Source organism: Xenopus tropicalis, chromosome 10 (assembly GCF_000004195.4).
Source record: "Xenopus tropicalis strain Nigerian chromosome 10, UCB_Xtro_10.0, whole genome shotgun sequence".
Classification (NCBI taxonomy): Eukaryota; Metazoa; Chordata; class Amphibia; order Anura; family Pipidae; genus Xenopus; species Xenopus tropicalis.
Window position 1 is genome coordinate 41207706 of NC_030686.2, and position 15052 is coordinate 41222757.

The 15052-nt window shown below is 44.2% G+C and overlaps 1 protein-coding gene across 1 annotated transcript in view; it reads right to left on the reverse strand.

The window, feature by feature from the left end:
- Positions 1 to 15052, reverse strand: part of itch (itchy E3 ubiquitin protein ligase) — a 32533-nt gene that overhangs the window by 15280 nt on the left and 2201 nt on the right. Inside the window, 3 exon segments of the mRNA NM_001079269.1 lie at positions 1102 to 1226; positions 1707 to 1848; positions 3000 to 3090. Of these exon segments, the coding sequence (NP_001072737.1) occupies positions 1102 to 1226; positions 1707 to 1848; positions 3000 to 3069 (337 nt within the window). The 5' untranslated portion in view covers positions 3070 to 3090.

The window sequence follows — 15052 nt, forward strand, 5'->3', positions numbered from 1 at the left end:
ATAAAGGGAAACTCCACCAAAACACAACTTATGCTTTTTGTAAAGATAATTTCAAGCAATTTTGCGATATACATCAATTAAAAAATATGCAGCTTTTTTATGATTGTTAATGTAATAATATGGTTTGGAACAGTTCCCCAAGCCCCGCCCCCTGTTCCCTGCTGATCTGGCTGACTACTTTGTGACTCAAATAAAATGTAACAGTAAGCGCCTGTCCTCGGCCTGCCTTCAGCCTGCACCTTCCCAATCCCACAATTCCCTGCTGCACATGTGATACGAGTAAAAGGTGGCCATGCACATTGCGATCTTGGAGAGGGGGTTGGGCAGGCAGTCCCTCGGGGGGTGCAGGAGCCACGATGAGGGCCCCCTTGGGGCGTGTAGGGGCCCCTGGGGTGGCAGCCCCAGTCAGACCTGCTCCCTCCCATCTGACCCTAAATGCATAGTGGCTTATTGAGTTCCTGCATGCAGTCTGTATGGTGTTACAGTTTGTAACATCAATGTTTTAGTCCCTCCCCCCCTTCCAGCATTTGCAGAATGATGCAGAACGAGAAGAACTGTTTTGGAGCTGGATTTCAGCATATACTGTAATAATGATTTTTATTCCTACTTTCTGAAGGAACAAATTACAGTGATATTAAGGGTTTTTGTGTTGTGTGGGGCTCTTTAACAAGTTTTGGTTTTTGGAAGAGGTTCATCAGACCCCCTTCCTTCTGGGCTGCGGGGCCATGCCCTTACTACCTACTGCAATATGATTCTAACACATAGGGATAGCTATAAAAGGCCAACACCCCGTTATGCAAGCTTTCCCTTAGGACTTAACACTGTATATGAACCATTTTACACAGACTAATCACTAAAGTAGCTGCAACTTGTACCCATTGTGCTACCTTCGCACACAGCGACTTGCAAGTTTCAAAACGGAGGTAACATCATGCTGATTAGTCGTCATGACTTGGTAATTAGTCACCGCAACTAGTTTAGAAGCAATGGCCACTCTGAATATCCTACTCCAGGGCCTCGTGGGTTGGCAGAGCCGCTGTGTCGAACACACAGGATCACATGTAGAAGGCACCGAGGGGGGGGACGAGGCATTATACTCACACTTCATATTGTTCGACAGTAGCGTTTCATGCAAGTTGAGCGACGCGCTTCCAATCAGAGCATCGGATTTCAACGTCTGGTGGCTCCAAACGCGGAAATTTAACACACTAAATGGGGTAACAATGCTGCAATGAAAGCAAAGAGAAAGCCCATCCATGATAATACAGTGTAAATGCTTGAAGGAACGGTTCAGTGTAATAATGAAACTGGGTAAAACAGACAATGTTTTCAATATAGTTAGTTAGGCAAAAATGTCACCTATATGGGCTGGAGTGGGCAGATGTCTAACATAATAGCTAGAACACTACTTCCTCCTTTACAGCTCTCTAAGCTGTTAGCAGTCAGTAACCAATCAGTGACTTGAGGGGGGGGCCATATGGGACGCAACAGTTCAGTTAGTTTGCATCTAAACCTGACCTGCCTGCTCACAAACTAACTGACAGTTATGCCCCATGTGCCCCCTTAAGTCACTGACTAACTAAGAGGGTAAAAAATGAAGAACAACTGCAAATTGTCTCTGAATATTGGCATTTTGGGGACAATGCATACTTCAGACAGACGATATGGGCACCCTGTTTGGTGGCACCCTGGGTACATACACTTACACAGTGAGCGGCTGTTTCCATTTGGGGCTGTGAGTTTTATTTTTTGTTTCAGTTTTCTTTGATTGTCCATCCACCGACAGCTCCACATACGGACTTGGACCAAACCAGTTTTTCCTGTTGTCCTTTAACTTAGCGGATATAACTGGGAAAAGAGGAAAAACAAAAACAAAAGAGAAGTCAGTGAGTTAATGGTGGGCCCACGCCGATCCCTGGGGGCAGCGTTTATGTGCTGAGCAGTAATACCTTAGTGTAAGGTTCCAGGATATATTTGTTGCCTCTCTGTGTGTTTAATGACTGAATACAAATAAGTTCAGGCTGTTTAATCTTGGTGTCAAATGATTTTGTGACTAGGGAGCACGCCAAGTGAGGTTCTAGGCTGTTTCTAAACATGAAAGTTGTTGATGTAAAATACACTATAATATTTACTGACAGGTCTGTCTTGTTACATTACATCGTAATGCACCACAATTCATTCTCCCCATTCTTCCAGCCAATGCCTGAGTATCCCCCTTCCTTCCTCCGGCTTTGGAATCCTAGCACTATTGCTGACCTGACCAGTAAAAATGTACATATAAAAACACTACAGCACCATTTTTTCTCTGTAATGGTATTTAAAACCCCACCACCCCTCCATATAACAGCCCCAAGCACCATAATTACTGCCCCTTTCTTCTTCTGCAGGAAATACAAGATCACAACGTAGCTATTGTGCTCCAGCGCCTGCAGCCCGGGCACCCTTACTGTCTGGGTGCTTCAGAGCTGGGCACCTCTCCAAGGGCAACTATTTACATTGCAAATTCCTAATAATCCCAGTATTTGCCAGTTCTCTGCTGAGACTGGAGTTTCGTTATCCTTTTAAAAATATACACAGTAATACTGGATAAGCAAGGAAGGCCTTCTCCCATAATGTACTCAGAAGCCAATACATCAGCCCAATTCTGTGGCACTGAGCAATTAACTGGACTGTCAGAAATCCCAATTTCTCCTCCTATACACAAGTGCATAGCTGGGGAAAGGGCTTATCACCTACAGCAACCAATCAGCATGTAGCCTGTACTAGTCACTAGTTCAAAAGCAAACACCTTATTGGTTGCTACTGCACTGGGGCAAACTTTCTGCCTATTATACACAGGGGTTGGACTTTTAACAGTAAAGCAACTCTAGAATTCTCAAGCAATGGCCCACTGGTTTAAATTGACCCCTGTAAGATTTTGGGATCTCAAACCATGAAAGAAGGTCTCTTCTGCAGTCAGAGCTTTGGGGGCTACAGTGCCGCATTGGAGTGATACTTACCTATAACCTGAAGCTGTGATTTCATTGTGAAGCCATTGACTGCTCCTGGTCTTGAACCACTGCCATCCATTTCCTTTCCTCAACGTTGTGCCTGCAGAACCACAGAAAGAACATGTAAGGATTAACAAGATGGAGGATTCCCAGCCCAGATGCACACAATATCAATACCTAACCATAGCAGTACCGCACAGCCAACCTCCATCAAACACAATACTATTAAATGATCCCTCTCAAACACAGTAGTTACAAACTTTGGGGACAATAAACACTGGCTACTACCCAGATCATCTTAACCTTCAGTGTAACAGATACATGATCCAAAAGTACAACCATCCTAAAGAGTACCAACCAGAAATATTATCCCCTCTTCTCCCACTCGCCAGAAGGTTAAGCATCTCTCCCTACTATACCTGCTATCCCACAGCCCCAGTCCCTTCCCAGAGGCTATTATCCCCCCACTGCTACTATAGGCACCATCTCTCCCTACTATACCTGCTATCCCACAGCCCCAGTCCCTTCCCAGAGGCTATTATCCCCCCACTGCTACTATAGGCACCATCTCTCCCTACTATACCTGCTATCCCACAGCCCCAGTCCCTTCCAAGAGGCTATTATCCCCCCACTGCTACTATAGGCACCATCTCTCCCCACTATACCTGCTATCCCACAGCCTCAGTCCCTTCCCAGAGGCTATTATCCCCCCACTGCTACTATAGGCACCATCTCTCCCTACTATACCTGCTATCCCACAGCCCCAGTCCCTTCCCAGAAGCTATTATCCCCCCACTGCTACTATAGGCACCATCTCTCCCTACTATACCTTCTATCCCACAGCCCCAGTCCCTTCCCAGAGGCTATTATCCCCCCACTGCTACTATAGGCACCATCTCTCCCTACTATACCGGCTATCCCACAGCCCCAGTCCCTTCCCAGAGGCTATTATCCCCCCACTGCTACTATAGGCACCATCTCTCCCTACTATACCTGCTATCCCACAGCCCTAGTCCCTTCCCAGAGGCTACTATCCCCCCACTGCTACTATAGGCACCATCTCTCCCTACTATACATGCTATCCCACAGCCCCAGTCCCTTCCCAGAGGCTATTATCCCCCCACTGCTACTATAGGCACCATCTCTCCCTACTATACCTGCTATCCCACAGCCCCAGTCCCTTCCCAGAGGCTATTATCCCCCCACTGCTACTATAGGCACCATCTCTCCCTACTATACCTGCTATCCCACAGGCTATTGTCTCACTACCAGATGCACTGTTTACACAAACAAGTTGACAGTTTTGGAGTATGTTATTGAGTTTTATCACACCCTTTCTGCCAATAACTTCCAGGCCCTAATGTGAGTGGGGCTCATGCTAGCAAATTCCAGGGCGGTGACAGCTCAAGGTACCTGCCTGCAACCATCAAAGATGAGCTGCAAAACCAAATATATGTTAATCTTTCCCAAATTAGACACAAATAAGAAAAGTACAAAAGACACACAAACACAAAGCTATAACAAGGAGCAATGAAGGCAGAGAGAAGCGACTCCTACCTGGCAGCATATGCTGCTCCTGGTAGGGTTCCAACCAAGAAAGAAAATCTGTTTGATGAAAAAGCCCAAGTGAGCAAAAGAACCAGGAAGCTGCTTATCGTGAAATGGATTCCAGTGCAATGTTGACAAAACACAATTAGAATCACGTGCACCATGAATGGGCTGCTCTGGAGGGAGACTTAGATGCACACAGGTTGGGATGTGAAGCCGACTACTTGTTACTGGAGATACCTAGTACCCCCTTGCAGCATTCAGGGCCCGTTTCAGTCCTACACTTCCATGCAAAGGGCCAGAATGAAAAGTTGAGCTCTGCTCTTGCGCCTGAAGCTGGAACGCGGTAGGGCACAGCCATCAACAGATAGGATACCCGATACCCTCCAGGGACACCAAATTATTTATTTATGCCACAGCTTTCTGCAAGTGCTTGCCCAAGGGATGGCTTTGTCCCGCTCTTCATTTGGACTAGTAGATAAAACACACTAAGTATATGGGGGAAAAAAAAAATTCAGTGGCCCCTACGTCCGTCAGTCCTGTATCTGCTTAGATGCACATGTTAAATTGGCCACATCATCACTGGGGGGGGTGACCACAAAGCACCCAACAGATTCAAATGTGGCACAGCCCTAGGGAATGAAACAGGCATATGTGCAAGTGCCGCCTTCAATGCCCTTTATAGAACAGCATGGGTACCCTATACCTCCCAAATACGATCTATCCCATCTGTTTCTAACAAACCATAACACAGATATAAATATAAAGTGCTTAACTTGCATGAAAAGCTCTAACCCACATTTAACTATTAAAAAAAAGGAAAATGATGTCAGTTATAGCCTAGCTTGCTGCTAATATATTATTTATGACAGCTAATGGCACAGATATTCATAGAAGTCTAGGGACGGCACACAGAGAGTGTTATGAGATGGGGATTGTTTATGTTGCCTGTATCACAGAACAAGAAAACCAGGACTGACTGGTGGAGCGTGACTACCCAACCTCACGCGCGTCACATTTTTTTTGTCGTCAGTGGTAATAGATAAGTACATTCCACCCGACTGAAACAGAGGCAAATGTCACCTATTGCGGTCCTGCTCTGTGTGGCCACATACAAAGCCCCGGGAGCCCAAGTGTTTGGGGTGGGGCTACATTTGGCACCTTGTGGTCTCCACCATACAGAATACGTGGTGACTGTGTATTTAGTACTGCAGGTGCATATATATTGGCCAGTGTGGTCACTGTATTGGGCATCTGGCCCCTGGATAAACAAACACCGCACATGCCCACATCATAGGAAAACCAGATTATTATAAACGTACAGCTGACAAAGCATTCTGTGTGAGAGCAAAGTACACTTCCTCAGCCATTAGAATTTAAAGGCAAAGTGCACTACATGAAGCTGTTCAAAGCACTTTCAGACACAGTTAGCTATAAACGTGACCATATCTCCGATTGTCTAATCTTTAGGCCTTGTACCTAAATCAAAAGAGTAAGTGTAAATGCAGAATTCAAAGGGCAAGTGATCACACTGCATAAAGTTGCTACAATGTAGCTTGTACCAACGTGGACAAGGTAGCTTGTACCAACGTGGACAAGGTAGCTTGTACCAACGTGGACAAGGTAGCTTGTACCAACGTGGACAAGGTAGCTTGTACCAACGTGGACAAGGTAGCTTGTACCAACGTGGACAAGGTAGCTTGTACCAACGTGGACAAGGTAGCTTGTACCAACGTGGACAAGGTAGCTTGTACCAACGTGGACAAGGTAGCTTGTACCAACGTGGACAAGGTAGCTTGTACCAACGTGGACAAGGTAGCTTGTACCAACGTGGACAAGGTAGCTTGTACCAACGTGGACAAGGTAGCTTGTACCAACGTGGACAAGGTAGCTTGTACCAACGTGGACAAGGTAGCTTGTACCAACGTGGACAAGGTAGCTTGTACCAACGTGGACAAGGTAGCTTGTACCAACGTGGACAAGGTAGCTTGTACCAACGTGGACAAGGTAGCTTGTACCAACGTGGACAAGGTAGCTTGTACCAACGTGGACAAGGTAGCTTGTACCAACGTGGACAAGGTAGCTTGTACCAACGTGGACAAGGTAGCTTGTACCAACGTGGACAAGGTAGCTTGTACCAACGTGGACAAGGTAGCTTGTACCAACGTGGACAATGTAGCTTGTACCAACGTGGACAATGTAGCTTGTACCAACGTGGACAAAGTCTCACTGAGCTCAGGCAGCCAACGCGTTGCAACTGTCCTATTGTAATGGAGATATGTGGGTCACTTCAAAGAAATTGTAATTAGAAAAGCTTTTAATATATAATGAGAGAGTGAAAGGAAGAGTAGGACATCCTCTCTGGCATAAAAATTGTATGAAAAGTCTCTCTTTGGAAGAAAACTCACGTTGCCATCATCTATACAAGCACTGTACAAATATGCCCATATGGTGGACCAGTAATCCAATATATCCACATATGAGCGTCGGATTATAACATATTGTTGTTGTCATATAGAGACATCAATGGAGCTTTGGGGAGACATTATGTATCAATTTAGATTGTACTATTGGACTTACGTGGCTGGTTTTACATGCTACATTCTTGCAATCACTTAATTAATAAGGGAAAGCCCGCTGGAACTCACATTATGATTCTGCCAAACCATAAAGACTTACCCTATTGGGATAGTTTATCAATTTTCACATTTCTAATTCAGATAAAGTTGCATTTTTTAAAAAAAACCTTGAATGTTTGCTGATTTATTAAAAAATCCAAAATGAAAAACTTGTTCCCATACCTCCAAGTTTCGAGTTCACAATATTGAAAAAAAAAAAAAAAAACCTCAGTAGAAATACGCCTTGATTTTGAGACAACTTCCATTGACTTCCACATGAACTCGTAAGCTTTTAGATTCTGAAGTTTTACATTCAAGTTTTCAGGGGTTTTTTTTGCACGTAATAAATATGGGGCATTCATGTTTTTACACACAATTCAAATATTGGGAGTTTTATCACAGAACGGAATTCAAATCAAGTCGGTAAATCACCCCCTAAGTGAGTTTTTACTCTTGCCTCCCTAAGTCCATTATTTTCAGGCCCTGTACACAAGCTTATGTATATTACATAACAGTATAAAGACACAGAGATTAGGGCCTAAATGCCATTTAAGCCGGCTATACCTGCACTGTTGATATCTTATGAAACTTCATTTCGTGTGATATTCAGTGCGTGTATGGCGGCTCAACGAGGCGACCGATATTGCAAAAAGCTGTGGATATCAGTCGTCTCGTCGATCGGCCAGGTTAAAAGATTTTGATGGCGCCCGAGCAAAATCTATGTTCAGTGCTGAATTGGCAGAAGGCGGTAGAATTCCTATTGTTTCAACCTCCCTATTGGACGATTCAGTCCTGAATGTCTGTGAAGGGTGGGAACAATCCTTTGTGCATGAATAACTGAAAATCGCTGCTTGTATGGCCACCTTAAGGGACATAAATCTGTAGAATGCCTATTTTCCGAGATAGCTACTCCTGGAAGCCCATGTTGAAGGTCAAGCAGAGCAAGATTTTTGATGTCCTATATATTGTAAGGACCATGGCTACTAAAGAAGCATTCTCATAACAAAGTGGCAGGTACCCCTGGTCAAATGCTGGGCCTCAATGGTGGGCTTGGAGTCTAACACCTGAGCTGTAATCCACAGGGACGTAAGGACCCCCAGTCAGTCAGCCCGGAGCCCAGTTTAGACACCCTGTTAGAGGCACATGTTAGCAGACACCTTGCACAAACAAACGTGTTTATGGAGTAGGCAGGAATTCCATGCTTCATGATTATTCACATATCCAAAGTTAACGAACACAATGTTTAGGAAACAGAATAGAAGCGTTTCAGGCATAACGTTTATAGCCACAAATTGAAACAATGTTTCACCGGCTGTTCCTTCCAGTAGCCTATAAAGCACAAGTCTGAAAAGATTTCTGCTCCTCGGTCATTTCCAATTCCCTGCCATACTTAGTGTGGATCATATGGGAATCAGATTGTGGGTTAATCCAATGCAAATACGCAAGCTGGGGAGGAATTAAAACCTGCCAGACTGGATGCCTGCATGATATACACTATACTGACCGCACTACTCAGAGCCGGAAGCATAAAGTAGCGCTACATATACTATATACACCCAAAACACACACTTTCTACAAACTGGACTAGCATTACTCTGAATGTTGTTGGTCCATAAGTATTTGGAAACCAGTCAGCATCTCATCGGCTGGTGTGGGAGGCCGCTAGTTAACCAGGAAGCTCAAAGTATGGCTCTTCATTTGCCAGAGCCTTAAGGTGGCCATACACGCTAAAATCCACTCACTTGACGAGGTCGCCAAACGAGTGGATCCTCTCCCAATATCCCCACCTACGTGTGGGCCATATTGGGCTAATTCGGTCGTTTGGCCCTGGGGCCAAACAATCAAATTAGAACGACGGATATAGGTGTCCATCGGTTTGGGGACTGCATCAACGAGCCAATGCGGTCCCCGATCCGACTGAAAATCAAACCTCCCTGACCGAGATCTGTGCCGAATTGGTCTAAGGGACCTATATCGGCTGCTAGAATCAGCCCGTATATGGCCAACTTTAGGCAGTGCCCCAATATAAAAGAATCAGACTCTAAACTTAAAAAAATGGGCTGCAAGGATGGTTCAAGAAGTCAAAAGTGCTTCTAGACAATAATAATAATGATGATGATAAGCCCTATGTGTAGAGGGTGAAACGCGCATCAGTCACTTTTTAATAAGGGATAGGCAAGACTTTTTCAGCTGCTGACTTGAGGGAGGGTGGATGGTGTGTAGTTTAAGCCGAATTGGGTGAAACTGGGTGGAAGTGGGAGGAATTGTGGGTAATGAGGGGATTGGGTGTAATTGGGCTAATCTATCTGAAAGTTGCGCTCTCTCTACACTAGCAATGCGGCCCCTGCTGGACCCCCTCTGGCGCTGTAAAGGTAAGCGCAAGGGGCCGGCATTGGAGGAGGGGCCAGGGGCCAAATACGCCCCTTGCTATAGGCATGTCAGTCTTCCATAGCATAATGAAACTGGTAGTGGCACATAAGGCACTTTAGACATAGCAAAACACCACATATACTGCAAACCTAGCAATAAGGAGGGTGAGCACAGGAGAGAGTTAACCGATGCGGTTTGAATGGAAACATTTCAGGCATTAATGAATTATTGAAGACGCAAGGCTTAAGTGGATAGGAGAACTGGGAGACACACACAATAAAGAGAAGTTCATCCCTTAACTCAAAGGATTCCTACACAGGCTGTAGTTACCAAAGGGAAGAAACAGTTCTAACAGCCATATTTACTGGAGTAGTAGAGTCTGATAAAGAATAAAGCACTTTATTGCACAACCTTGGAGATGTAGCAACAACCTGTATAAAGTTCAGACAATACCTGGTCATTGATTCGCTGCTGCTTGTATATTAGCAATGTTATATCTATTTCCACAGAACCATTAGTCAATATAAAGAGCCACATCTTGTTTTGTTGGGATTGGCACAGAGATTCTTTAGACATAATTTTAAAGAGATACTGACACCAGATTAAATATTTTCACATATCATAACATTGTCTTTGCATGCTATTTATAATTTATTAAATGGATTTGCCCAATGCTTTTATATTACCTATCTGATCCCCATCTGTATGAGGGGGGCAGCCATATTTGTGCAGCAGGCCATTAGCATTAGAAGCTGTAACTGACAGGCTGGGAAGGGACAGGAACAACAAGTAACAGTTACTTACAAACACAGACATATCAGCAAGTAACAATTAAAATGGCCTATAGGGAACTTTTAATGCACATTAATATTTTGAAGAGTAGTTTTTTAGTGTCAGTATCACTTTAAGGCTTTCTGCTAGTCTTTTACAGTCTTCCTTTCCAAGCCGTATCCCCCCCACTTGGACTGTTGCTGCCTGATTGGATTCGTATGTTTAGGTTTCTGATTTCACCAACTGCAATAAGTGCCCCATACAAAAAAGAAACAATGGATCTTAAGATGATCATTCTTTGAAAGGGAAGCCCTTTCGAAAAGCAGAATTATTACTTATTATAGTGATAAACACTTGCTGAATTACATGACAATTGCGCTCATTGCCCAGACTATCTATCTGTGGGTTCAGGCAAATGCCAGAGGGGCTGCTGTAAGAAGCCATAGACAGTCACTATTTATTGGGCTCGGGGGGGGGGCTGTTTGGGCCTCTGGGTACTTGGAATGCCAGGGCCCAGGCCCAGACTGGCAATCTGTGGGTTCAGGCAAATGCCAGAGGGGCTGCTGTAAGGTGCCATAGACAGTCACTATTTATTGAGCTGGGGGGGCTGTTTGGGCCTCTGGGTACTTGGAATGCCGGGGCCCAGGCCCAGACTGGCAATCTGTGGGTTCAGGCAAATGCCAGAGGGGCTGCTGTAAGATGCCATAGACAGTCAGTATTTATTGAGCTGGGGGGGCTGTTTGGGCCTCTGGGTACTGGGAATGCCAGGACCCAGGCCCAGACTGGCAATCTGTGGGTTCAGGCAAATGCCAGAGGGGCTGCTGTAAGGTGCCATAGACACTCACAATTTATTGGGCTGGGGAGGCTGTTTGGGCCTCTGGGTACTTGGAATGCCAGGACCCAGGCCCAGACTGGCAATCTGTGGGTTCAGGCAAATGCCATAGGGGCTGCTGTAAGATGCCATAGTCAGTCACTATTTATTGAGTTGGGGGGGGATGTCTGTTTGGGCCTCTGGGTACTTGAACTGGCAGGGTCTATTTTGACTCCCGTTCCAGACCTGATTGCACTAATTCCCTTTCTATGAAATGGCACACCAACACTCTACAGCTGTGACCCCAGGCATGCTTACTATCTATATCTGACAGATGGCACATTCCAGTACTTATTTAAAGGTACAGTATACACCCCTTTTCAACATGCACTCAGCAAATAGGGAATGCACTGAACATACTTTTATGTATAGTTTTTGTTTTTGACACTAAACAAGAATATGAAGCCAGTTCAGTTTCACTTTAGAACTTCCTGATCCTGAAGTACATTAAAAGAGCTGATAATACTAATACCCGGACTTGTGAGAAGCCCCTGATAATGAGCTGTTCAAAAACTGCTGCTTAGAGAAGCTTCAAAGGGAGATTGGAAGCTGTAAACAAATTGACCTGTTTATTAAGGAAGGGGTGGGTAAGGTCAGTAAAGATATCCCAACTTTCAAATTAATGCTTTATAATGACAAAAAAATGATATTTAAAGTAGCCCCTGGCATTTCAAGTACACAGAGGCCCAAACAGCCCCCCCCCAGCCCAATAAATAGTGACTGTCTATGGGATCTTACAGCAGCCCCTCTGGCATTTGCCTGAACCCACAGATTGCCAGTCTGGGCCTGGGCCCTGGCATTCCAAGTACCCAGAGGCCCAAACAGCACCCCCCCAGCCCAATAAATAGTGACTGTCTATGGGATCTTACAGCAGCCCCTCTGGCATTTGCCTGAACCCACAGATTGCCAGTCTGGGACTGGGTCCTGGCATTCCAAGTACCCAGAGGCCAAAACAGCCCCCCCCAGCCCAATAAATAGTGACTGTCTATGGCAACTTACAGCAGCCCCTCTGGCATTTGCCTGAACCCACAGATTGCCAGTCTGGGCCTGGGTCCTGGCATTCCAAGTACCCAGAGACCCAAACAGCCCCCCCAGCCCAATAAATAGTGAGTGTCTATGGCATCGTACAGCAGCCCCTCTGGCATTTGCCTGAACTCACTCATTGAGTGCCCACTCTGCATCTATATGGTAGGATCTGCTTGCTTAGCAGGGCACCTTCCAGCCCATAATATGTCACTTGATTTACTTTTGGACCTGTTCTCCTGTTCTCTATATTACTGATCAGCACAAGTTTGATTTATTTTGTTAAATTTTAGCAAAGTAATTTTAGGTGTATTCTGTCGCTTTAAGTTCAAAAGGCACATTGAAACCAAACGGGCTCTATTCAGGCAATTAGCTCTTCCACATATGAGAATACTGGAACTAATGATACATTTTACAAAGGTATCATTCCCCAGCACACTCAGGTTTCAGGGCTCCCACGGCTCAGGGCAGAACTGCTCTAGAAGTTACATATACTTCCTGGTTATGCCTTGCATTAATGCACTAGGAAATAGGTTCAGAAGTATCTATGCAGCCTTCATTTGCCATAAGCCCTATACAGAACCATGCCCCCAGCCAGAAGACGTTTTCCTTTCAGCAACAAGTCTATACCTGTGTAAAGCGACCAGCATACCATTACAGTTAAAATATGTTAAATGCTATTTCTTTCCCTGTCCTACTGTTCCAAACACTGTTGTACTGTTATGTTAAACCCTACAAAAATGCTAACAAATGTGGTTAATACCATTTAAACAACAACATAAACAAAACAACAACAAACTGTTCAGTTTCTGAGAGGTAAACTATCACAGCAGCAGTAAGAGCCAGTGAATTTTGTATATTATAAACCATAAAAAGGTTCCATGACCTACAGCAGCTTCTAATATCCTTATCATTTACAGTAGGGGGTACATTAACCCTTATAATACATGAGTGATACTCAGAGTTCCCTGTATAACTCAGCCTGCAGCCTTGTGCCTTTATATGGGCACAGAACCCCTCAGTGACTGCTAATATCCTTATAATTTACAGTAGGGGGTACATTAACCCTTATAATACATGAGTGATACTCAGAGTTCCCTGTATAACTCAGCCTGCAGCCTTGTGCCTTTATATGGGCACAGAACCCCTCAGTGACTGCTAATATCCTTATCATTTACAGTAGGGGGTACATTATCCCTTATAATACATGAGTGATACTCAGAGTTCCCTGTATAACTCAGCCTGCAGCCTTGTGCCTTTATATGGGCACAGAACCCCTCAGTGACTGCTAATATCCTTATCATTTACAGTAGGGGGTACATTATCCCTTATAATACATGAGTGATACTCAGAGTTCCCTGTATAACTCAGCCTGCAGCCTTGTGCCTTTATATGGGCACAGAACCCCTCAGTGACTGCTAATATCCTTATCATTTACAGTAGGGGGTACATTATCCCTTATAATACACGAGTGATACTCAGAGTTCCCTGTATAACTCAGCCTGCAGCCAACAGACTTTAAGTATAAAATGAATTAAATACAGCAGCCTTGTTGTATCGCTTGCAAACACACAGTGCGTTGTTGACACTAACACACAAACAAGGCACAAGGTTGAAAGCAGCAGACACATCAGGTGGTACGGCATCAATCAAATGAATGTTTAGGAAAAGCACCAAACACGAGAGGGCAGGCATTACAGAAAATGGAGCATAGAAAAACTATGCAATAAAATATTACAAAAAAAAAAATTATACATTTTTGATGACAATGGCAAAGAGATCATGTGCCCAAAAGTAAAAATAAATGTACTTATGCCTCAGTTTCATTTCCCCTTCGATTCACAAATAAATATGCCTCTCTCTTCTGTACGGCCTCTGAGGTCCAGTTATGCCAGAGAGAAATTCATACTAAACCCGGGCGCTTGGGCAACCAATCACAGAGCTTCTCGGTGACTTTTATTATTCTATTATTGTTTTTTTCCCCCCAAAGATCAAGAAAATGGACACTTTTCCATATCAGAAATACATGGCAGCAGTTAACTATATTTATAAAGGCTTATAAAATAAAAAAAAAAATTAACAGTGTGTGTGTGTATATATATACATATATATATTACATATACACACACATATACTACTCCAAGTTGCTACATAAGTTTCTATAATAAGTGATGCACAAAGAATGATACTATCTTCCTAAACCCAATAAAAAGAAACGTTTTATGAACACAAACAAGCAAGACATATATTGCCCCATCAAATAATTTGTTGCGCCCAATAAAAACCCAATATAAACACAGCTAGGGTGCTATGTAATACAAAGGGTGAAATAAAACTGGTTAGTGGTTAACGAGATCCGTTTGCAAATGTCAAGCACCACAAACATTCACAGCATTGGTTCCTGACCTGTGGGGAGGGCCTATAGCCGTGGCTGGGACCCCAAACCTAATTTAGATACTCATGGAAGTCAGTTAGAGTAAGATTTGGGATGGGTGTTCCTGGAACTATGGCTCAGAGGCCGATACAATAATATTTACATATGGCTGTAACCTGGTAATGGGGCCAAATGTTGGGCCTCCCAGGGGGGATTCTGTATGGGCTTTACCAAACTTCCTCCTAAACAGATATCTAGCCACAAATTAGGGTTTTTCAAAGCCCATACAGTGTCGGACTGGGGTGCCAAGGGCCCAACAGAAAACCTTAGGCCTTAGGCCCACTCTCCAGACCACCTTTCTTCCCTGTTCACTCAGTAATTTCTTAAAGGAGACATATTGGATAAATGGGAACAAAAGGTAATTTTGTAGACAATTATGAATAATATCCGGTGCTGGTTTCACTTTGTGCTAAAAATTAATCCTATC